We start from the raw sequence: 25,879 nt of genomic DNA on the forward strand, positions 1-25,879 counted from the left end.
TATTGTTAAAAGCTAAAACAGAGAACTTATTAGATGATTTGGAAATGGTATGCACATTAGCTCTCGAATGAACTACACCAACTAGGACGAGTCCATTTCCCGGAGCTAGTGAAGCGCCAGGCCCCAACTGAGTCATTATTTTTAAAATTCGAGATGGAGAGCGACTTGATATCTAATCGTGAGCTTGCAGGTCCGAAAGTGTACTGTGTATCAAAGAAGTCTGGAAAGGGGTGCCTTAACACTATGTAAAGGAAAATTTCGATATGAGTGTTTATAGGAACTGTGAAGAAAATAACTTAGTTCCAAGAGCGAGTGTCATGGCCATTCGCTCTTTAAATTTTAAAAATTATACATTTAAAGTCGAGAAAATGCCATGTCAGCCATATCGGATAAAGTCTATGTGCACGCGGACGGTGTGGGAGCAATAACAAACGGCCATTACCTTACTTCAGATCAAGACGCATGTGTAGATTACAGACGGCGTCTCGGTCTGGAATGAGCTTAATAATTGCTGGGAGGGGGGTCCAATCAGTCTCCAGCTCAGCAATGTATGTTTTCTAGTGTTTTTACAGGTAGTGTTTTGTGGAGTTTTTTTTACATGTTTTTATTTATTTTATATTTGTATATTTTTGCACAAAGCAGAATCAATGTCTGAAATGTGCTTAATATTATACTTTGAATTCACCATCATCGCCCTAGTCCGCAGATGGCGGATATATTTAAAATCAGCATTAAAATACAATTCTTTTGATGTAACTATTGTTATAAAAATTCCGCTTTTAAAGTTTCGGTTACGTTTGGCGTTAGACATTTAAATTTGGAAAAAACCTATGTTATTGTTATTTAAATTTGCAAAAACCACAAAATTCGTAATCACGAACTGTTTGATAAGCAAATAGTCACCATTCATTGAAAAGCAAGGAGACTGAAAGTAAATTTATTCTGATGTAAATAAATGAAAATTTTGTTAAAACTTGGCCTGAAAATTTTTGGGAGACAGGGAGGGGGAGGGCACTAATCAAGATTTTGCCTCGTGCACAAGAGAGACCAGAACCACCACTAATGGTTCGAACCATTCCATCTGTATATAATTACGTTGGGCACCTCATCGATTAGCTTAAATCCTAAATTATTTTTAAACAATCTGAAAGAAAACATATCCTCTTATTTCATTAGCAACCTTAATTTGGCTCCATAGTTAACTAGACTCATTCAAAATCTGATCTGGATAGAAAAGCCACACTTTGATATTGATGCAAGGTTGTTCTCGTGAAGGAAACATGTTAAGAAAACAATTCTTACTTCAGAATATGCAGAAAAATTGTAACTAACACATTTTTAAGGCGCTTCCATCATGCTTTACCCCAAAATATACAACAAAAAATAGAGAAAATATACAACTCACACTATACGTCATTGCGTCACTCTTGTTTCAACTTAATGCCCGTAAATTGAATAAACGCTGATGAAACTGATGGAAAAAAACAACACATATTTGGAAATACATAATATGGGCTGTATATTTGCACACCAGGGGGAAGGAGAGGGGTTAGCAGATTCAAAAAGTGTTAACTACAATTCTCTGGATATTATTAAATAAGAATTTCTTTTTTTATTAGCATGTTCCCTTCTCAAGATGCCTTCAAAAGAATCGTATTTTATGCTGATTTTAAATATATACGTTTCATCAAGTTTAGTCTTACCCATCAAAAGTTAAAAACCTGAGAAAATTTGTCTTATTTTAGAAAATAGGGGGAAACCTCCCTAAAAGTCATAGAATCTTAACGAAAATCACACCATCAGATTCAGCGTATCAGAGAATCCTAATCTCATATCTACAAAAATGTTGAATTTTGTATTTTTAGCCAGAGGATAGATCACGGATGCGTGTTCATTTGTTTATTTACTGTTCCCAGGGGTGATCGTATCGACCCAGTGGTCCTAGAATGTCGCGAGAGGGCTCATTTCAACGGAAATTAATAGTTCTAATGCCCTTTTTAAGTGACCAAAAAAATTTGAGGGCGCCTAGGACCCCGCCCATGCTCATTTTTTTCCAAAGTCATCGGATCAAAATTTTGAGATAGCCATTTTGTTCGGAAAAGTCGAAAAACCTAATAACTATGTATTTGTGGACGACTTAATCCCCCGGGGGAGGGGCTGCAATTTACAAACTTTTACCATTCTTAATATATAGTAATAGCTATTGGGAAATGTACAGACGTTTTCAGGGGGACTTTTTCGCGTTGGGGGGGATGGGTTGGGGAAAGGGGTTACGCTGGAGGATATTTTCATGGAGGAATTTATCACGAGGGAAGAGAATTTCCATGAAGGGGGCGCAGGATTTTCTAACATTATTTTTTTTTTTTTAAATGAGAAAATAAATTAAAAAAAATTCAACTGGAAGTAAGAAAGACCACTAAATTTCAAAACGAACAGAAATTATTACGTATATAAGGGGTTTCGTTTCCTCCTCAATACCTCGCTCTTTAAGCTAAAGTATTTTTAGTAATTTCAACTATTTATTCTACGGTCTTTGTGATTCAGGGTCAACCTTAAAGAATTGGGACAAAATTCAAGCTTTATTGGAAAGAGCGAGGTGTTGACAAGGGGGCGAACCCCCTCATATGCGTAATAAAAATATACAAACATAAAAGTTTGTTACGCAAGTTAATTCGTAAGTTACGTATATTTATTACTAGTAAAAACGTTCGTAAAAAAATAAGAAGTTCTAGTCGCCTTTTTAAGTAACCAGAAATTGGAGGGCAACTAGCCCACCATTTTTTTTTTATCAAAGTCGTCCGATGAAAACTATGAGAAAGTCATTTAGCCAAAAAAAAAAAAAAAAAAAAAAAAAAAAAAAAAAAAAAAAAAAAAAAAAAAAAAAAAAAAAAATACAAATTTCGTTTTAGTTATTCATGTGCAGTGAGCCAAAACCAAAACATCCATTAATTCAAAAACTTTCAGAAATTAAATAAAAAAACAAGTTTTTTAAACTGAAAGTAGGGAGCCATATTAAAAGTGAAAACAAACAGAAATTATTCCCTATGTGAAAGGGGATGCCCCCTCCTCAACGCCCCGCTCTTTACGCTAAAGTTTGTATTGTTTTAAAAAGTTGAGTTGTCACAAAGAGTCAAACTTAGCGTAAAGAGCGGGTCGTTGAAGAGGGGACACCTTTTCTTCAGTAATCTTGTGATTTATGTGTAACTTTAGTGATTTTTTTTTGTTTAAGCAAATCACTAGGAATAGTGATACGTCACTGGGGGTGGCGACCCTGATCATCATCCATATCTCCCTCTCAAGAAAAAAAAGAAAGCCAACTAAATTTAAAATAATATAAAAAATAACTTTATAAAGAAGGTGAACTCACTTTATAATGTTTTCATATTCTTTATCCTTTGACTCTTTCCACTTCCTGTACATTACAGAGGCATCTACATTGGCAGGAGATGAACAGTTAGGCTCGTTCAGTAAAGAGATGACGCTTAGCAGAACTGTCCGAACGTTTTGGGTGGGATTCCATCGCTCACAAGGCAATTCACCACTCTGTGGGTCATCCACTGGAGGATGTAGGATTGATATACACAAGTCACCGTTCTAAAATTTAATTTGACAAGACTGTTACAAAAATAGTTGTTATAGAAGGAATTTTTTTAGAGCAAATTTAGTTAAAAATTTACGGAACGCATATAAAATAACACTTATTTTTTGTCAGTTTGAAAAAAAAAAGAAGAACTATAGGAGCAAGGTTATTTGGACGAGTTTCTTTGCGCAGGTGGGATTCAGGATACATTTCAAATTTTGAGAGATCAGATAAAGATTATGACAAACAAAGAAGAAATCGCAAGAAAAATCTTACGAAAACACTCCCCAAATTGCACACGCATGTGTGTGTATGGGAGTTGTAGGCCTACCTCTAACATGTCCAATTTCTCCTCCATTCTACATTTTTTTTAAATTGTGTCAAATCATAATATTTTAACTTGTAAAAATCATAACTACCAGTCTTTAAAAAGATACTGATATCTCTTTTGCTGGAATATTCAGTTATTGTTAGTAGTATTGCACATGCATTAGTACAATTGTACACGCATGTGTGTGTGTATGGGAGTTGTAGGCCTACCTCTAATATGTCCAATTTCTCCTCCCTTCTCCATTTTTTTTAAAAGTGTGTCAAATCATAATATTTTAACTTTTAAAAATCATAACTACCAGTCTTTAAAAAGATACTGATATCTCTTTTGCTGGAATATTCAGTTATTGTTAGTAGTATTGCACACGCATTAGTACAATTTTTGTACTTGTCAGTTATTTGCCCCCTCCACATACACATTACGTATATAATAACGATATTATTTTTAAATTTGAAATTTGGTTCCATGCAAAATTAAACTAAGAGGTTCAACGCATAATTAACGAAACTGTTGGATACCAGATTTAGAGTGAAAAAGAAAAATTATAATCCCGGAAGTGCTTGTCATCCCAGATTATAATCCGGATGTGCGGGATGTGCTATAATCCGTATTCATAAAGGCATGCAGGGTGGTGCAAGAATATACCTGTTGTTAACTCCGGTCCCACCACTCTTTGAGGGGCACACTTATGTGAACAATGACAAAATTTTATAGAACTTAATTATAAAAATATATACTTCTAGATATCTATGAACTTTTCAACGATTCCTGTATCATTCTGATGGCTCAAAAACGAAATATAGGTGGAAAAAACTAAAACTAAATAGTGGTGAAAACACTAAACACTATATAATAATGCTAACACGAAACAGTAAATAGTGGCACAAACACTTAAATAGATTGTGCAGACACTAAACAGTCGCTTTCACGATTTATTTTCACTTACTTTCTGTCCAGTATATTGAACTAAAAATAGGTAGAAATAGGCGAAAAAAGGCCCCTATGTGGATTTAAATTCAACAATAATAGCGAATAAAGTACAGATTTAAAAATCTGTTAAGGGACAATTTAAAGAAGACTGAAAAAAATTGATAAATTATTTTAAGGGTTACTTTACAGAAGTAACCGTTAGCTGTTTCTTTTTCATATCCCTCAAGAATAAATATAGCCGTCTTATGAAAAAACACTTGACACATTCTTTGTACGATGAAAAACAAAAGTTAAAATCCGAAAAATTTATAAATAGAAATTATAAATTAAATCACAATGGCCGAGAGACTCGGTTAGAGACCCGGGATACGTAAGGCCAGTTTCGAAACTCTGGTTCAATGACAGAAACGATTTGAGGAAGAAACAAACAATGCACATTAACTTAATTAATTGAAATTAACACAGATAGACCTACAACTTTAAAGCAAGAAGGAAATGGAGCAAATGACATTTTAGAGGACAATGTTCTTACATCCAAGCTCGCAAGCACGTACATGGAAATTTTTCAGGAGGGGGAGGCTATCAAAAAGACAAATTTAATTTGATTATTTGAATAGGAAGCACTCAGAAATCCAGCATAATTTCCGATTTCCGATAGAGGTCCGTGCTCCCCTCCTTCCGTATATCTCTGCAAGGTTATTAACATTTTTTTCCGGAGTCTTTAGACAGAAGGGGTCCTTCAATTCTCCTTGGGAGAGGGTTTCCTACCCATCTATCTGCTTCAAAACCCATAAACAAACAGCTAATTTTTATAAGCAAAGAAAATGTTTGTCAGCTCATGAGGGAAGGCAGGGAAGGGGGTTAAAGGGTCCATAGTCTTTCTGGAATAGCAAAGGATGGCAAGACAAGTGAAAGCATTTTTACTCAAGCATGTTTTCATGAATGTTTAAGCTTTGGAATATATATTTTTTTTTACATTTCGGGGGAGGAGGAGTCAAAAAGCCTTGATTAGTAAGGGCCTAATTCCCCCTTCACCTATCCCAAACGACATTCCTGCCATAGGAAACAAGCAGACAGGCTCATTATCTTGATGCCATCTCGTTTTTCCATTTATTACGCCATTCGACTATTTTGAGTTTTTTTCTTTCTATGGAATGGTGTCTATGTATCAAACATTTTGAGAAAAAAGGTGTAGAACTGAATTTTAGAGCCCAAACGATAAAAGTTAAATCTTAAAAAAAAACAAGTAAGTAAGTATGACGGCACTAGACCCTTAAGGTCCAAACCAGCGGTGTGTGATCTTCGCTGCGTGGCCCTTCAACCAGGAAGTCAAATTGGGGGGGAGGGGGGAAGGTAGGGGGTCAGTCACTGTGTGCTTTCGCACACCCATCCTGCTTACATTCCCCATATTTTTCCAGGTACCTTTTACTATTACCATAAATTATAATAGCATTTCTTTGAATTTGTTTTAAGCGAAATATGAGGCCAGATGCTTGTAAAGCCAGAAAAAGGTTGTGAAAAAAGGATTGAAAAAAGAAAAAAGGTAGAAAAACGGTTGCACATCGTGAAAAAAGGATTGAAAAAAGAAAAAAGGTAGAAAAAGGGTTGCACATCATTTTACTAAATGAAGAGAAGGAAATTTACATGACCGTAGCATCAATGCTTGAAGTAAATGTATTTTGACTCTTGCCTGGCAAGACTAAAATGACTCAAGACTCAATGACTAAAGACTCAAAATGAGGAAAAAGGGAAGGAATGAAGACAAATAAATTGGAAATAAACAAAATCCAAATAGGGGTGATTACCTACATCTTTTCTACTTCAACAATAAAGAATAACATGAAAACGGGTACTTACTTCATAAACATTGGGATGCCACAGTTTAGTAACAAATCTTACATGTGGCGGAGAATAGGGGTAGTCTGCTGGGAACTTTACCACCACCTAAAACAAAACAAAAAATTATAGTTTTTTATATTATCTAAAAAAATTGTTAGGAGTTAATATAAAAATGAAAATAACAATTTTATAGATAAAATTAAAATATAAGATATAAAATAAGACATAAATACAAATAAAATAAATATCTATAAAAAAAATTAAAATAACATACAAAAATTAATATTAGTCGACTTAATACTCAAAGAAAAACATTGCGGAGTAAATAAAACTAAGAGAAAAGCATATCATAGGTAGTTTTTTTTTTTTTTTTTTTTTTTTTTTTTTTTTTTTTTTTTTTTTTTTTTTTTAGACCAGGGCACTTCGTATCGAAGGAGTTGTCGTAGAAACTTCAAAAAGGACTCATTCGATTGGAAATAGAAAGTGCTAGCGCCCATTTTAATAGTCAAAAGAAATTGGTGGGCAACTAGCCCCCCTCGCACGCCCACCATTTCCCCAAACATGTTCAATAAAACTTTTGAGATAGCCATTTTGTTCAATTTAGTTGAATAAATCCGGAAATTATGTCTTCGAGGATGACCCCCCCCCCCACAACACTCAGGGCAAGGGTTGTAAGTTATGCCCTGGAGGCATTTAGAGTATATATAGAAAGGGTGATCGCATTAATGTCAGAGGGGGCTCATTGGGTTGCTAATAAGAAGTTCTAGTATCCCTTTTAAGATTCAGAGTGATCGGAGGGTGGATATCCCCACATACATATCGTATTTTCCCAAAATGCATCTGATAGAGAAGTTTTGAGATGACCATTTGTTGTCGTAGAAACTTCGAAAGGAGCTCATTCGATTGGAAACTGAAAGGGCCAGTGCCCTTTTTAATAGTCAAAATTAATTGGAGGGCAACTAACCCTCCTTCCATGCCCACCATTTTCCTAAACACATTCAATCAACATTTGAGATAGCCATTTTGTTCAACGTTGTTGAGAGGTCCGGCAATTACATCTTTGAGGGTGAGTCTCCCTTCTACCAGAGCCCTCAGGGCAAGGTAAGTTATACCCTGGGGGGCATATAAGGTACATAGAAAAGGTGATCGTAAAATCTCCGGAATGGGCCCATTTGATTGGAAATCAGATGTTCTAGTGGTCGTTTCAAGATTCAGAGTGATCGGGGGGTGGATACCCCCCCCCCAACCTTGTATTTTCCCGGAATGCATCTGATAGAAATTTTGAGATGGCCATTTGTTGTCGTAAAAACTTCAAAAAGAGCTCATTCGATTGGAAATGAAAAGGGCTAGTTCGCTTTTTAATAGTTGAAAAGACTGGACGGCAACTAACCCCTCCCATGCTCAACATTTCCCTAAACACATTCAATAAAAAATCTGAGATAGCGATTCTATTCAACGTAATTGAAAGGTCCAGAAATGTGTCTTTGAGGATGACAACCCCCCACAGCCCTCAGGGCACGGGCGGCAAGGGTTGTAAGTTATGCCGTGGGCACATACAAGGAATATACAGAAAGGGTAATCGCTTAAACTTTGGATGGGGTACAATGGATTGATTATCAGAAGTTCTAGTGCCCTTTTTAAGGTTAAAAGTCATCGGAGGGTGGATAATCCCCACACCTCGAATTTGCCCGAAATGCAATTTATAGAAATTTTGAGATGGCCATTTGTTGTTGAAGAAACTTCGAAAAAAGCTCATTCGGTTGGAAATTGAAAGAGCGAGTGCCCTTTTAAATAGTCGAAAATGATTGGAGGGCAACTAACCCCCCTCCCAAGCCCACCATTTCTCCAAACACATCCAATAAAAATTTCGAGATATCCCTTTTGTTCAACGTAGTTGAAAGGACCAGAAATTATGTCTTTGAGGATGACCCCCACCGCCCTAAGGGCAAAATAAGTTATGCCCTGGGGGCATATAAGGTATGTATAGAAAGGGAGGGGACTCGTTGTATTGGTAATGAGAAGTTCTAGTGCCCTTTTTAACATTCAGAGTGATCGGTGGGTGGATACACCCCCCCCCCCAAACCTCGTAATTTCCATACTTACATCTGATGAGAATTTTTAGACGGCCATTTTTGTCGTAGAAACTTAAAAAAAAGACTCAATCGATTGGAAACTGATGTGATTGAGGGACAATATGCCACCCCCTCCCCACACCCATCAATTCCCAAAACACATGAAATTAAAAATTTGAGATAGCCATTCTGTTCAGTCTTGTTGAAAGGTCTTGAAATTATGTCTTTGACAACCCCCATACCTTCTCAAAACCTGAACATAATTTGTACTTTACTGGAAAAAAAATGACTGGATTGTCATTTTAGTATACATATACTGATATACATTCCTTAAAGTTTCAATAATTTTTAATTTATTAAAGTAAGAAACATTTTAAATGTATTTTGTTTATTAAAATCATACAATAAATCATACAATAAAAAACCGAGTCGAACTCAAAACGAGTAAAAATTAACATGAGTAGGGCTGACAGCCCCCATGCCTTCTCAAGACCAGAACATAATTTGCACTTTAGTGAAAACAAAATATATTTTAAATGTTTTTCACTTTGTTTTTACTTGTTTAAAATATTTTTACAATTATTTATTTTAATGTTTTTAAATGTTATGAAGGGGGAAGTCCTCCCCCTTGCGCTCCAATTACAGTGCGGGTGTCTGGTGCTCTTTTTAAGAGTAACAAGAGATGAGAGGGCAAGTAGCCCTTCTCTCAAGCCGACTCATTTTCTAAATGCACCCAGTGAAAATTTTGAAACAGCACTTTGGTTCAGCATAGTAGAACGGTCCAGCAACTATGTCTTCAGGGATATTAGGCATGTCAACCCCCCACAATTATGCAATTGGCCCATTATATTTTAAAACTATATGTTGCTTTAAAATAAATCAAAAGGCATTGCGTTTATGGCTTCCGTTAAGACACCTCAGCAATATATCGAGAACGACTCGGGCTATTAAGTTGAAAATTTTGGGATAAGTTGTAAAAGAGCGTAGATGTAATCTTTTTGGAATGATATTAAGTTTTATTTTTCAGATCAATTTCAGAAGCTATAAAATTAAATTAAAAAATACTGTTTGCGCCAGGATTAGGAATTTTTGAAAAAGTTTTTCCAACATACAAATAGCAGCCCATATTATGGATTCTTAGAGAAGATTAAAAAAAAAACAAGTTTTTTTTAAACTGGAAGTAAGAAACGACATTAAAACTTAAAACGAACAGAAATTATTCCGTATATGAAAGGATTGCCCCCCCCCCCCTCAACACCTCGCTCTTTACGCTAAAGTTTTTTATTGTTTTAAAAGGTAGAACTGTGACAAAGAGTCAAACTTTAGCGTAAACAGCGAGGCGTTGAGGAGGGGACAACCCCTTTCATATAAGGAATAATTTCTATTCGTCTTAAGTTTTAATGTCGCTCCTTACTTGCAGTTACAAAAAACTTGTGTTTTTATTTAATTTCTGAAATTTTTAAAGTTAATGCATGTTTTGATTTTGGCTCACCCACATGAATAATTAAAACGAAGTTTGGATGTTATTATTTTTTTTTTATAAATGGCTTTCTCATATTTTTGTTAGGACGATTTTGAAAAAAATATCGTTGTCGTTAAAAAACTTGTTTTTTTTTATTTAATTTCTGAACGTTTTTGAATTAATGCCTGTTTTGATTTTGGCTCCCCGCACATGAATAATTAAAAGGAAATTTGCATTTTTTTATTTTTTTTTTTGGCTATATGGCTTTCTCATAGTTTCAATCGGACGATTTTGATAAAAAAAAAGGGGTGGTGAGGAGGCCTAGTTGTCCTACAATTTTGGTTATTTAAAAATACAACTAGAACTTTTTAATTTTTTTTCGAATATTTTTATTAGTAATAAATATATGTCTTACGAATTAACTTATGTAACGAACTTTTGTTTTCACCTTCCTTACTTTCATAAACGAAAAATTATCAAAACTTTAAAGAAAAATTGTCAGTACATGTCAATTTAATTGACAAATCCACCGTCATTTGTTTGTTTTTTCAGTAAATTATAAATTATGTTCTGGTCTTAAGAAGGCATGGGGGTTGTCAACCCTACTCATGTTATTGTTAGCTCGTTTCGAGTTTGACTCGGCTATTTGTTCGTTTTGAGTTTCATTTATTTATTGATAGTTGGTTATAGGACGCCAAAAGGTTAGATTTTGTCTTTATTTTTTGTTTTTTTTTTCTGAGCACTGAGGACGACTTGGCGGCGGACCTCGTCGAAATACTTGCTTGTTTTCGTTTTCATAGTTTACTACTGGCTGAAAAACCCTCGTTTTTGCTCACCTATTTTATTTAATTTTTCATTTATTATATCCTTTCTTTTCTTTGTTTCATGCGTCATGTATGGGGAGAACTTACGCAAAAAAAATCTTATTAGTTAAAATTTTATTCAATAGTTAAGAAACAAATCTTTAATAATTACAAAATCTTAAAGAACCAAAAGAAAAATCCGTAAAAAAGATTCCAGTTTCCAGTTGTGAATAGACTAAACAATAAAACCAGGGGCCTAAAATATTTCATTTTGATGCACTTGCTAATTTAAAGTTTTATTTTAGGATTTTGTGATCTCTTCATTTGGTAGCATTTTTTGTTCTCTTTTTGAACCATTGTAGCGATCTCTAGATTTCGTCAACTAGTTTATTTCTGACAGTTATTTTTGACTAAGGAATGCTAGTCATTCTGATATTGTTCATTTGGCCTTGTTTGCTATTTTTTTTCATTGTCATATTTTTTTAATGAATTTTTTTGCTTATATTGTTCTGTTACGGCTCCAAAATGTGAATTCAGCCTTTCCGGACTTGTGATAGGATTTTTTTTTTAATAAACATCTATCTATCTTATTTATATTTTGAAATGTGAATTTTTTTCCTTCCTGAACAGACATAAAAACTACTTACAACCGTAAATTGTTATAGAAAAACTTGTCAAATTTATCTTGAAGAATCAACCGGTTCAAGGTTGACATAGATTGTCCTTATTGTCGAACTGAGGAGATAGTTAGCTGTTCAGAGGATATTGCCTAGCGAGTTATTGACAAAGATGGTGTCAAAAGAGTGACTGACAATTTCTAGGAATTATTCACCCCGTCCAGGATAGTTAAAAAGAGATGAAAACAAAACACAAAAATAATTTTTATGAAAACTATTCTTCAAACTATTCAACTCAACAGTATTTAAATAGGAAAAGAAATAATCCTGATATAAATAAGTTTATCTCAGGTCCTTATTGTCGAACTGAGGAGATAGCTAGCTGTTCAGAGGATATTGCCTAGCGAGTTATTGACAAAGATGGTGTCAAAAGAGTGATTGACAATTTCTAGGAATTATTCACCCCGTCCAGGATAGTTAAAAAGAGATGAAAACAAAACACAAAAATAATTTTTATGAAAACTATTCTTCAACTATTCAACTCCACAGTATTTAAATAGGAAAAGAAATAATGCTGATATTAAATAAGTTTATCTCAGGTCCTTATTGTCGAACTGAGGAGATAGTTAGCTGTTCAGAGGATATTGCCTAGCGAGTTATTGACAAAGCATAAATTTGGTTCCGGCGGCCGCAAAATTTCTGAAACAGAGCTCCCCTCCCCCTAAAAAAAATAGAATTTCTAGGCAACGCTCCATAACGGAAATACCTGTACTCCTGGTTGATCCCAAAACAGAGGAATAGAACCGCGCACTTGAAGAAACGACGTTATTTGATTGTCAACATAAATAAGTTGCTCCGTTTCAACAAAATTCGCAACACTTCCGTCATCATTCACTCCACGAACATTGAACCTGTCAAAAGGAAAAACAACATTATTCGTCAGATAAAAAAAAAAAATAAAAAAAAATAAAATCATTTTATTGACACAAGCTGCCGAAGTCAAGAATAAACTCCGACTAAATGGCCCTCTTACTTACAAAATAAAATATAAGAAACACAGGGCCAGCAGTTAATAAACACTAACATATAATAAGCCGCAAATGAGGGGATTTCACTTATATTAAGTAATTATGGTTCTTGTTACATCTCCATATAGAAATAGCAAGGGAAAAAAAAAAAATCCGTAATTTCAATTGCACATACACGCCTATCGAATCATATTCATAGCCCCGAGAAACCAACAAAATCGTAGAAAAAAAATGTTACTAGCTTTGTAGAGGGTGTACATACTGCCCTGTTTAGCGTACAAGACGTATGTAAATAAAAACAAATTTCAGGTAATCAAAAATTGGAATGTGATTACTATTATATTCTCTGATTACTAGGCATCCAACCTCACTTAGAAACAATTCCTTACCAAGAAATAAATGAGGTTGAGAAACAGGAGAAAGTACAAAGCAAATAAGAGTCAGAAAAGAGATTATAATACACATGAAGAAACATCCGAAAGACCTAAAAATATAAAGGAATGATTTAGATTAGCACTGCCGGGAATGGAGTTTTAAAGTGAGATAAAACGCATGTGGACAAAACTAAAGACATTACAGGAAATAGGAATAGCAACTTAAATAGAACATAATACATTGACTGATAATTAGTCAATTAGTCATTAGTCATTAGGATAAAACTAAAGAGAATACAGGAAATAGGAATAGCAACTTAAATAGAACATAATACATTGACTGATAATTAGTGGGTACTGGAATCTTCATTATAGATTAAGTTATTTATCATAATTAAAAGGGTCCACTCAAAAAACTATATAACGGACCAAAGAGCATGGGAACTTTATTTGAGTGCAATTTTTTTTCTGTGCAATTATGTCAGTATAACAATAAGAAACCTTATTTTTAATAGATGTAGTTGGTAAAGTTAGTGTAGTCATCAATTCTCAGCTTCTGACAGAAAACGATTACAAAGCTTGGGAACATACTAAGAGACACCAAATTTTAGATGGCGTTGACATCCTTTTTTGTCAACATTAGCACCTGATTCCGCTCTTATAAGTTACCTATATTATTCGTAAATGACAAAAAATTCAATTCCTCTGAAAACAGAATAAAATGTAATGAAAAGCTATTCTAGATATATTCAAGCATAGACCACTTTAAGGTAAAGATTTTAAGTATAAATACTAACTGATATTTTACCCCCTTTATTTTCACATGGCGGCACGCTGCCACACACACAGGGGACTATTTGGAGCAAGGACATCATAAAATATCCGGATTTTCCCCGGCCGTCAAATAAATTACTACGTAGGTACCTGTTGATTATATACATGATACTATAGTTAATATAGTAACATGTTAACATAGTATATATATGTTAATACGCTATTCCTACATAGATCCTAAAATTATTAAAGAAAAAAGGCTTAAGACGGTATAGTTAAGCACTCTACTTTTTCTATTGCAATTCAATAAACTGAACTTCTCAAATTATATAAGGAATGTTGTCTTAATACAACAGCTTCCCGACTCGAATGATAAGTAAGTTTAAATTCTAACAAATACAATCAAGTTGGGAGTGCATTTTAAATAGCCTATAGGAAACTGAATGTGTTTTATTAAGAAAGTCTGTGAATGAACAAGCTCCTGACAACTTAGTCCAGACTGACCTCATTCATAAAGAAGAAGTTAGCAATTATTATGATGAGAAAATTAGAAATCTGCTGTTGGTGTCACTCATTAGCCCATTAGCCCGGTGTCATTAATTATATTTGTATAACACTATTTTTTTATAAGAGGAGCACCAGAAATTATAAATTTACTCAAAAGTCTGAATTGGTATTTCAAAAAGAAAGAGAGGAGAGAGAGGATAGATGTAAGTACATAGACAGATATATCGATAGAAGAAAAGAGATAAGATAGAGAGAGAGGGAGGGAAGAACGAGAAGGGAGAGAAAGAGAGAATCGAGGGAGAGAGAGGGGGGCAGAAATAGAGAAGGGGAGAGAGAGGAGAAACAAAGAGGAGGAGAAGGGAGAGAGAGGTGGGAGAACATACACAAAGACGCCACTCGTTCAGATCAACCACCAGGTCCAGTGATTTATTAGCATTCCTGTCACTCTCTCTCCAAAGCCCTCTCTCCCTGATATTTTCCCTCTAGCAGCTTCTCCTTTTTTCATTCAACAGCCAAGTTGGACTTATCCATGCATTTCTGGTTTTCACGAGACTGTGAATTTCATAATAAAAACCTGCACCTGAAATAATTTCATCAACAGAAAATATGAAATTAATCTTCCATCAGTAACCTTACGACAAGCTGAAAACTAGGTGAATAGCTTTGAAAAACTATTTTCTTTTATTTATTTTACTTTTACAGATTTTTAAATCTATTTATTTATTAGCAACTCTATTGAGTAAGCGATTTTTTTTTATCCTTGAGGGAATGGTAACCTTAAAATCCATTATAGTAGGCTTACGAAATCCATCATGGTAACCTTAGGAAATCCATTATAGTAGGCTTACGAAATCCATCATGGTAACCTTAGGAAATCCATTATTGTAGGCTTACGAAATCCATCATGGTAACCTTAGGAAATACTCTATTGACTAAGCGAATTTTTTCCTTGGGTGGAATCACAATCTTAGAAATTCCTCTATTGAGGATTTCCTAAGGTTACTATTCCCCTTTTGAAACCATCAAAGGCATCAAAAGCATGACGAAATCCATCGTTATCTGAAAATGGATGCTATCTGATTTTAGTTACACTACAAGAGGAGAAAGAACGTTCTTCGAAAAAGAATCATTTTTTAACTTGACATGGTTACTGAAATTTGGTGGTTGTTCGAATAGATTAAGCTAGTCGCTATGTATAGTTTATGAAGTGAAAGTTCTCAGTAAAAGCAAACTTTTGACAATAGGATCCAGGTCCCTCTGAAAAAGGCCATGGACTGTGTGAATGGTAACCTCAGGATACCCTTGATTATTTGAAAATAAATGCTACCTGAATTTAGGAAAATGTTTATAGGCGTAAGAGGAAAAAAGAACATTATCCAGAACGAACGTCTCCAAAAAACGAAAAAAAGAGGAAAAAAGGAAAAATGAATGTTTTTCAAAACGAACGTCTTCAAAAATAGGAAAAAAGATGAAAAAAGAACGTCTACAAAAAAGGAGAAAAAGAGGAAAAGAGGAAAAAGGAATGGTTTTCATAACGAACGTCTCGAAAAAAAGAGGAAAAGAGAAAAAAAAAGAACGTTTATAAAACGAAAGCCTTGAAAAAAAAAGTGGAAAGACGAAGAATGAATGTTTTTCAAAACTAACGTCTTCAAAAAAAAGAAAAAGAGGAAAAGAGGAAAAAAGAACGTTATCCAGAAGGAACATCTCCAAAAAAAGTAAAAAAGAGGAAAACGGAACTTTTCAAAAAGAACGTCTCAAAAAAAGAAAAAAGAGGAAAAAGAAACGTTATTCATAACGAACGTCTCCAAAAAGAAAGAAAAAAAGAAGAAAAGAGGGAAAAGGAATGTTTTTCAAAAGGAACGTCTCCAAAAAAAGAGAAAAAAGGAAAAAGAACGTCATCCAAAACGAACGTTTCCAAAAAAGGAAAAAAGAGGAAGAGGAAAAAGAAATGTTTTTCAAAACGAACATCTCCAAAAAAAAAGAAAAAAGGGAAAGAAGAATGTCTTCCGAAACGAACGTCTCCAAAAAAAAAAGAAAAAAAAGAGGAAAAACGACCGTTAACCGAAAGCAAAGTCTCAAAAAAAAGAAAATAGAGAAAAAGAAAAGGAGAAAAAACAACAAGCAAAAGAAAAAAAAAACTTACCTCGTTCCAACTCTTTCACAGCTAAGCCTTGATATAACAGCCGTCTTTGCCTGAAGATGGCCAGCATACACCGTTCGTATTTCAGCACTGCCACAGGTTATCTTTACTAGCCATTGGTTAGTTTCAATCCCAAAACGGATAAAATAGCTGTGGAAACTCTTATTCCTACAAAAATTAGTGCTTTAAACAAGATGAAACTACCAATGAGTTTCCGTATATACATACAATCACACTGGCAAAACAAGGAAGAGGGAGTGGAGGCTTCAAGTATCCGAAAAGATTTCTAATCTAGTAGTAGTGGCTTCTAGCTAAACTTTTTCATTCTGACCAGGACGTACCAATGGCTTTATTTACGCGTCTTAAGTCACAATATAGCCATGGGATACCAGCAGGCCAAAATTGCACAGGCTGTAGATACTACAATGCCGAAGACAAAAGACAATTTTCAATAAACTCGATTTTCCAACCATATCTAAACTACAACTAAATAAAAAAAAAAGAATATTTTCCAACACATTTTTCAAAGGTTTCAAGCCCCTATCTGCAAAAGTGTTGAATTTTGTATTATTTACCAGAAGAAAAATTATGGGTGCGTGTTAATTTTTTTCCCAGGTGTAATTGCATCAAACCAACAATCCTAGAACACTGGGAGAGGGCTCATTTGAAAAGAAATAAAAATCAGGCGTCTCTTTTTCCCCCAAAATCGTTTGATCAAAGGTTTCAGAGAGCCATTTTGTTCAGCACAGTTGAAAGGTTCCGAAACTCTACATTTACATTTAATATGATCCATGCAGTCCCTGAAATGGGGACGAATTTCCAGCATTTTTACTGGGGGAGGGGGGCAAGAGGAGTTCACATCCGGATAGTCGAGGGGTATGGGCTGTGTAGTATGCTTTTCCAAATTACTGGGGGACAATTACCCCCCCCCCCAAAAAAAAAACAAAACGATGCACCTGCCCTGAGATAAGGTCTGGGGATAAACGCATGCTGGAATTTTAGCAACTAAAATTTTACTAAGGGTTTACATAGTAGCCTAGCTTGGCTATAACTTCCCAGAATGTTTTTGGCCCTGGGTTAATGAATGAAAGTTTCATTTTCCTAACATAACCCCTTTCCAATATAGCCAAAAATAGCTTGTCTAGAATTTTACCTGCTGAAAGCTCATTCGGAAATTGAATTTATGCTTTCCCAGGAATTTCTGATAAATATTTGAACAATATATTACCCAAAGCAATATTATGCACATAAAATTGCAACGGATAAAATTTTCTACGTAGCACTTGAAAACACTCAGCGTGGATAATGTTGTCCACACGTCCCATTTGCGTAAATGAAAATGTGTAAATGAATTTAAACCACCGTACCTATGAAGGTCGTATTTCATGTGCTTAAATTTTTAAAATAACTACCATAAACTGTTTTGTAAGCCCCATCTCGCTATTACCAGTGCGCTTGCACAGTGTAAAAATTTTAGAAACAGTACCAATCGTCCCAAAATTGGAACCAACGGCTTCGTGTAATTTTCTTTTTTTAGTATATAAACATACTTTTTCTTATCAAGTTCTTTATAACTTTCAAGGGGTGTTGCTTATATAAAATAAAAACTTGGCTTTTCAAAAATATACCATTATGACAGTGAATTTAACCATTTCTCTGGTATTAACAATTAAGAACGAACAGGCATATTTACATGTAAGCTGGGACATATACGATTTTTTTTTTTACTTTCTCATCAACTAAATTATAGTTTTCAATGGACGTCAGGTGTCAGATAGAATGAAAGCGTAGCATCTCATATACATACAAATTTACACGAAGATTTAGCCATTTGCGAATTATTAATCTTTGAATAAACAGGCATGTCTAATATGGCATACTTTATGATTTTTTTTTTTGGGGGGGGGGGGGATTTCTCATCAGCCGTAGGTTCATAATATCTAATAATGGTAATTTAACAAAGAGCAAGCTTTTGTACATAGTCTAGGGCCATATTTGGCTCATTAGCCTCACCCTTCCCTCCAAACTATATTAAAATAAAACTTTTTGTTCTAATAAAAAGTATTTCAAACTTTCAAATAATTCTAAAATATGTACCGAATGGGAATCGAGTGCTAGCTATCCCAGTGGTAGCAAAGCATTATAGCACTGAACCATCCATGGTTAATGTACAATTGCACAAAGTTGCTATATCTATGTTATGGAAGCAACAGAATGTTCCCTCAATTCTGGCATCTTAGTGTTTTTTTTCATCCATGAGGGAAGACCCATGGTAAAAATTGGTATATCTACAAAAAGCCAAGCTTTCGTTTCACCGAAATCCTAACACCCCATTGAAAACTATTAAAACCCGAAGAGGGAAGCAAGAAAAAGAACGTCTATTTACAAAAAAAAGGAATTTCATGAAACCGTTGCTTCCAATGTTGGGACGCATGGCACAATTTCTAAAATCTTCCCAGTCCGCAAGCGCACTGGTAAAAATAGCGAGACCGAGCATGCTTTCCATAGAAATTGCCTACAGATTGTTCTGGGTACCCGGCTGACTGACCGTATTTCAAACAGTAGGCTGTACGAAAAATGTGGTTCAATCCCGCTTTCTAGGGCTATAATGAAAGAAAGGTTGAGATGGGTAAGCCACGTTCTACGGATGAAGGATGACAGATTACCGAAGATTGTCCTTTTTGGCCAACCGTCTGGGGCTATACGGAAAGCAGGTCGTCCTTGTCTGGGTTGGGAGGATGTCATAAACAAAGATTTAAAGGAAATGGGAACTTCCTGGGAGGGTGTAAAGAGGGAGGCTTTAAATAGAATAGGTTGAAGGAGGAGCGTGCGTAGCTGTGTTGGCATCAGGCGGCTTGGTGCTGCAGTGAGTTATTATTATTATTAGTAGTAGTAGTAGTAGTAGTAGTAGTAGTAGTAGTAGTAGTAGTAGTAGTAGTAGTAGTAGTAGAGTGGCTGCTTTGGTAAAAAGACCGTGTGACGTGTGGACCATATTCGCCACCTTGAAAATTTTATAATACATTCCTTACCAGAAAAAACGGCTGTCAGTTGGAGCTCCATTAGCTTGTCTTTGAGCACAGAGTGATGCCATTTGTCTCATTATTGTCATTCCATGAGAAGTAAAACATTCCTGAGCTTAGAAGTCGTCGCAGCTCAGCCACACGCTCTTCATCTTGGGAATGATTCCGAAGGGATAATAATGAAACTTGAGTAATACGAAATATTTCTGCTTCACCAATTTTTCCAACTGATGTCACACCAGTTCAGTAGAGATGACATTCTAAGTGCAAAAGAACTTGCTGTTAAAATCTGGTCTACCGGACCCCTTTCGCAAGTCTCTGAAAGATGATGAAAATGTTTTGGATATAGCCAAATTCATTGTCAAGTCAGCAAAGGAAAATCGTGCCTTGCCTACCTTCGTTATTTTTGAACCTACAGAAGTCCCGGTTTGTATGGAGGAGATAAATGCATGTATAACTACTAAAGTAAACGACATGTGTCGTCGTTTTGACGGCCTTATGGAACGTATTAACAAAGGTGAGTTCCACGTTTCTACTCATACCAGCCCCTCTAGTGAACTTTACGCTCCGCAAAAGCTATCATACTCAGTCGTTGTAAAAAACCCTCCACCCTTGAAAACACCACTGGAACGAAAAAACTTTATCGAATCTGCATGTGGCGAAGCTCTAGACGCCTCCAAAGTTGAACAAAGGCCTGGAAGGAATGGTTGGCGCATGACTGTAGCTCACAAGGCTACGAAAGAAAAAATAGCACTAGCGATCAAAAATAAAAATTCAGAATCCGATGCCAAAGTAAAAACCCCTTTGTACATAGGACTGATTAAAGGGATTCCTGAACCCCTTGACGCAGAGGTCATTCAAAGTCTAGTTTCTGGATGTGAGAAAGCCGAACAATGTGGAAAATCACGCGCATTCAAGCTTTATTTTCCAAGTCGTGAATCCCTTGATACTGCCACAAAACTGTCAATGAAAGTGGGCTTTGAAAGATTCAGAATTCGAGAATTTGGCTTTCTTCCGAAACGTTGCTACAACTGCCATGAATCTAGCCACATAGCGGCCCAGTGCAAAAACGTATCGAAGTGTGCCCATTGTGCTCAAAATAACCATGGAGCAACGAAAGAAAATGCCAGCCAGAATGCGATGCGGTGCCTAAGCTGTACAAGCACCCGACACACATGCTACCATGCTAGCTGCCCATCTAACAAGTCAGTGAAGTTAATTACCTCAAACGCCCAAAATGAATGAATTTTATATTGACAAGCGTTTCGTCTCCTGGAATATGAATGGTAGTCTTAGTACCAAAATTACTGTGCTTGAACAACTCTGCCCCACCGAAGAAGTCCCCGTCATATGCATGAATATGCTCAAGATGCTATTGCGTATGTTCGTCTCTATGGTCGTCCAGATTTATTTATTACATTTACAAGTAATCAATCTTGGGACAAGATACAGCAGCTTTTACTTCAAGGACAATCGGCGGATCATAGACATGACATTACGGCCCGTGTCTTCCGGCAAAAGTTGAAATCACTGATAGTAAAACTTGAAGTGTTTGGGTCAGTGCGATGCTGGATGTACTCAGTGGAATGGCAAAAACGAGGTTTGCCACACGCATATATACAAATATGGCTAAATAATAAAATTACTTCAAACGAAATTGATGATGTGATTTCCGCTGAAATACCTGATGAAAATGTCGATAAGGGGTTATATGATATTGTTGTAAAAAATATGATACATGGAGCTTGCGGTGCACTGAACGAAAATTCACCATGCATGGCCAAAGGAAGGTGCACAAAGCAATATCCTCGACTTTTAGTATCCAACACAATTACTGGCAATGATGGTTACCCACAATATAGAAGAAGATCTACTGAAGATGGTGGTAAAACAGCAATAATAAAGAAGCGTAACGGTACCACCATCGAAGTAGATAACCAGTGGGTTGTTCTTTATTCCCCATTATTATCAAAAATATTTAATGCACACATAAACGTTGAATACTGTAACTCCGTAAAGGCAATCAACTACATATATAAATACGTCAATAAAGGCAGTGAGATGGCAGTTTCTGGCTTGCAGTCCGAAATCAAAGATATCGACGAAATCGTACAATATCAGGCTGGAAGATACATAAGCAGTAATGAAGCTGTTTGGCGAATTCTTTCATTTCCGATACATGAACGTAGTCCAGCTGTTGTTCACTTAGCGTTACATTTACAGAATGGTCAACGTGTTTATTTTTCGGAATCCAACGTACAACAAGGAGCCCTGAATCCACCGGATACAAAGTTAACTGCTTTCTTTTCGCTATGCAAAAATGATTCTTTTGCAAATTGATGCTCCTGACCTTGTTCGCATAAAATATCTTGGCTGCCTGAGCCTAGCTGACTATTTATGTGACTGGTCGAAAAAAAAATTACATTGACGAAGTTGAAGAAATATACATCTTTACCAGATTATTGAAGGTTTCTGGAGCAGGTCTCTTCACTATGCCATCTTCCCAAATTCAGCACGTCATCAGTCTGTACAAGAATCACACTAGGGTCTAAGTGAACAAAAGTTTGCCATCTCAATTCCTTTAATACCAATTGAAGTTACTGTTTTCAATAAAGGCTACTTATTAACAAAAAATAAAAATATAACTTGACTGATACTAATTGGAATTTTCCCCCACATTATTTGAAGTATGGTGTACTTTTCTTCATGTTTACGCTAATAATTTGAAAAAATACCTCTCTCAGAGACTTCTTCTATCTATGGGGTAAGACTGACATTGTCGAATTTCTCCATTGTAAGCAGAAAACGTGCGTTCCACTGTGACACATATAAACTATTAACAACAGTTTTGTTTTGTATGGTTTTTCATTCATAGAGGTATCCTTTGTCTTGTCTTAGGGTGACGCAATTTTTATCTCTGCATGCATAGAATTTACTGGGGGGGGTGTCAATGTCATCCCAGACTATGGGGTAAGTTTGACCTCCTTCATACAGGTTACTTTGATGCAGTAACTAAACGAAGCAACAAAACTTTGCCAACTTTCTGGATTGTGAAGAATTTACTAGTATGAACAAGAGCAACATCAAATAGTTTTTATTGTTTGAGCAACTCCAAACTGATTTTGGGACCAAATTAAATTGAAAAAATACGATAAGGGGTTGGACTTAACCATGTTCAACCTGTTTAATTTTTTGTTTTTGGCTACTATGGACCGTGGTTTGTAGATTACTAGGTTGTGTGATGACGTCAGTGTCCTAAGTTTTGTCGAAGCTGCTTTTTATTTTAACATTTAAATTATTAAGGACAAAAGCTACAAATGCATAATTTTTTTCATTATTATGAGTCCTTGCCTAAGCCACTGTCTTTTTATCATTTTCATTGAGGTAATCTCTAGTAAATTACCCTGTTTTGGAAAATTAACATGTTTGTACCACATTAGCAACTTTACCTTTTTGATTTACCACTGAAAATGGGTGATAAGAAAGGAGATGATCTGGCCACAGCCATTCTGGATTCTAAGAAAGTCCGTCCAAATCGGCTTATTGTTGAAGATGCCGTCAATGATGACAATTCTGTGATAGGCTTGTCTCAGGCCAAAATGGACCAGCTAAATATGTTCAAAGGGGACACAGTTCTAGTCAAAGGAAAGAAAAGAAAGGAGACAATTTGTATTGTGCTTTCGGATGGAGAAGTGCCAAATGAGAAGATCCGCATGAATCGAGTCATCAGAAATAATCTTCGGGTTCGACTTGGAGACGTGATATCAGTTCAGGCATGCCCTGAGGTCAAATATGGCAAAAGAATTCATGTTCTTCCCATAGATGATACTGTTGAAGGACTTACAGGCTCGCTTTTTGATGTCTACCTTAAGCCATATTTCTTGGAAGCCTACAGACCAGTTATGAAAGGCGATATTTTCATAGTTAGAGGAGGAATGAGGGCAGTTGAATTTAAACTAGTAGACACCGACCCAAGTCCATATTGCATTGTTGCTCCAGATACGCTAATCCATTGTGAAGGCACGCCGATCAAACGTGAGGAGGAAGAAGAAGCCCTGAATGCCATTGGATATGATGACATTGGCGGTGTAAGAAAACAACTTGCCCAGATCAAAGAAATGGTGGAACTGCCGCTGCGTCACCCTCAGTTGTTCAAGGCTATTGGTGTGAAACCACCCAGAGGAATCCTTCTTTACGGTCCACCAGGTACTGGCAAAACCTTGATAGCTAGAGCTGTTGCCAATGAGACGGGAGCCTTTTTTTACTTGATCAATGGGCCTGAAATTATGTCAAAAATGGCAGGTGAATCCGAATCAAATCTTAGAAAGGCCTTTGAAGAGGCTGAGAAAAATTCACCGGCGATTATTTTCATTGACGAGCTAGATTCTATTGCTCCCAAAAGAGAAAAAACCCATGGTGAAGTAGAACGTCGTATAGTGTCCCAGCTTTTGACCTTGATGGACGGTTTGAAGCAACGTGCACATGTCATTGTAATGGCGGCAACTAATAGGCCGAATTCCATCGATCCGGCTTTAAGACGATTTGGACGTTTCGACCGAGAAGTGGACATTGGAATCCCAGATACAACAGGGCGTCTTGAAATTCTGCAAATTCATACTAAGAATATGAAACTGGCTGATGATGTTGATTTAGAGCAGGTTGCGGCCGAAACTCATGGTCATGTTGGTGCAGACTTGGCAGCCCTCTGTTCAGAAGCAGCATTGCAGCAGATTAGAGAAAAGATGGATCTGATTGATTTAGAAGAGGACATCATTGATGCTGAAGTTCTTGATTCCCTGGCTGTGACAATGGAGAATTTCAGGCATGCCATGGGTAAGTCTACTCCAAGCGCATTGCGCGAGACAGTTGTGGAAGTACCTAACGTTACCTGGAATGATATTGGGGGATTAGAAAACGTGAAGAAAGAGCTCCAAGAGCTTGTTCAATATCCTGTTGAACATCCTGAGAAGTTCTTAAAGTTTGGCATGTCACCCTCAAAAGGTGTATTATTCTATGGTCCACCTGGATGTGGTAAAACGCTTTTAGCCAAAGCTATTGCTAATGAATGTCAGGCTAATTTTATTAGCATCAAAGGCCCAGAATTACTCACTATGTGGTTTGGTGAATCCGAAGCCAATGTCAGGGATGTTTTTGATAAGGCACGTTCTGCGGCGCCGTGTGTTTTGTTCTTCGATGAGTTGGATTCAATTGCAAAAGCTCGAGGTGGCTCTCAGGGTGATGCAGGAGGTGCCGCTGACAGAGTAATCAACCAAATCCTTACAGAGATGGACGGGATGGGCGCAAAGAAGAATGTTTTTATCATTGGTGCAACCAACCGACCCGATATTATCGATTCTGCCATCCTGCGACCAGGTCGTCTCGATCAGCTTATCTATATTCCTCTCCCTGACGAGAAATCCCGTGAGGCCATCTTAAAGGCAAACCTTCGTAAATCACCAATCGCCCATGACATTGACTTGGTTTTCCTAGCTCGTAGTACTAATGGCTTTTCCGGTGCTGATTTGACAGAAATATGTCAAAGAGCTGTTAAAACGGCCATTCGTGAATCTATCGAGGCAGATATTAGAAGAGCTAAAGAGAGGGAGGAGAATCCAGATATGGATATGGAGGTGGAGGATGAGGACCCTGTGCCAGAAATAACCAAGCACCATTTCGAAGAAGCCATGAAGTTTGCTCGTCGCTCCGTCTCGGATGCTGACATACGGAAGTATGAAATGTTCAGTCAGACTTTACAACAATCCCGAGGTATAGGAACTAACTTCAGGTTTCCTGCTGGTGGTGGAGCAGGTGCAGGGCAGCCAACGGGTGCCTCCGGGCAGGGCAACTTTGAAGATAACGGAGATGGAGACCTGTATGATTAAAGTCCTTTATTTATTACTCTTTAGTTGTTTTTTTTTCTTTTTGTATGTATCCGCAGTAGCAGTTTTGCAGTATGTAGCAATAGTACTATACCGCAATACCGCAGTAGCCGCAGTACAATACCGCAGTAGCAGTATGAGTTTTCGTATATACATACAATCACACTGGCAAAACAAGGAAGAGGGAGTGGAGGCTTAAAGTAACCGAAAAGATTTCTAATCTAGTAGTAGTGACCTCTAGCTGCACTTTTTCATTTTAACCGGGACGGACCAATGGCTTTATACATATACGCGTCTTAAATCACAATATAACCATAGGATACCAGCAGGCCAAAATTGCACAGGCTGTAGATACTACAATGCTGAAGGCAAAAGACAATTTTCAATAAACTCGATTTTCCAACCATATCTAAACTACAACTAAACAAAAAAAAGAAGTTTTTTCCAACACATTTTTCAAAGGTTTCAAGTCCCTATTTGCCAAAGTGTTGAATCTTGTGTTATTTGCCAGAAGAAAAATCAT

At 36.3% G+C, this 25,879-nt stretch overlaps 2 protein-coding genes across 2 annotated transcripts in view; one reads left to right on the forward strand and one right to left on the reverse strand.

Annotated features, from left to right (window-relative positions):
• Positions 1-2,912: 2,912 nt before the first annotated feature.
• Positions 2,913-25,879, reverse strand: part of LOC136043780 (synaptojanin-1-like) — a 42,174-nt gene continuing 19,207 nt past the window's right edge. Inside the window, exons 4-7 of the mRNA XM_065728694.1 lie at positions 16,461-16,625; positions 12,401-12,545; positions 6,699-6,785; positions 2,913-3,594 (exon numbers count right to left, since the gene is read on the reverse strand). Of these exons, the coding sequence (XP_065584766.1) occupies positions 3,364-3,594; positions 6,699-6,785; positions 12,401-12,545; positions 16,461-16,625 (628 nt within the window). The 3' untranslated portion in view covers positions 2,913-3,363. The remainder of the gene's footprint in view (positions 3,595-6,698; positions 6,786-12,400; positions 12,546-16,460; positions 16,626-25,879) is intronic.
• Positions 22,945-25,773, forward strand: LOC136043783 (transitional endoplasmic reticulum ATPase-like). Its single transcript, XM_065728696.1, has one exon. It carries the CDS (start codon positions 22,948-22,950, stop codon positions 25,357-25,359), a length of 2,412 nt encoding a protein of 803 aa, XP_065584768.1. The 5' UTR covers positions 22,945-22,947; the 3' UTR covers positions 25,360-25,773.

Source organism: Artemia franciscana, unplaced genomic scaffold (assembly GCF_032884065.1).
Source record: "Artemia franciscana unplaced genomic scaffold, ASM3288406v1 Scaffold_986, whole genome shotgun sequence".
NCBI classification, from domain to species: Eukaryota; Metazoa; Arthropoda; class Branchiopoda; order Anostraca; family Artemiidae; genus Artemia; species Artemia franciscana.

What these genes read in the sequence shown, in the direction of transcription:
- LOC136043783 (XM_065728696.1), top strand. Translation starts at nt 22,948, where the DNA reads ATGGGTGATAAGAAAGGAGATGATCTGGCCACAGCCATTCTGGATTCT.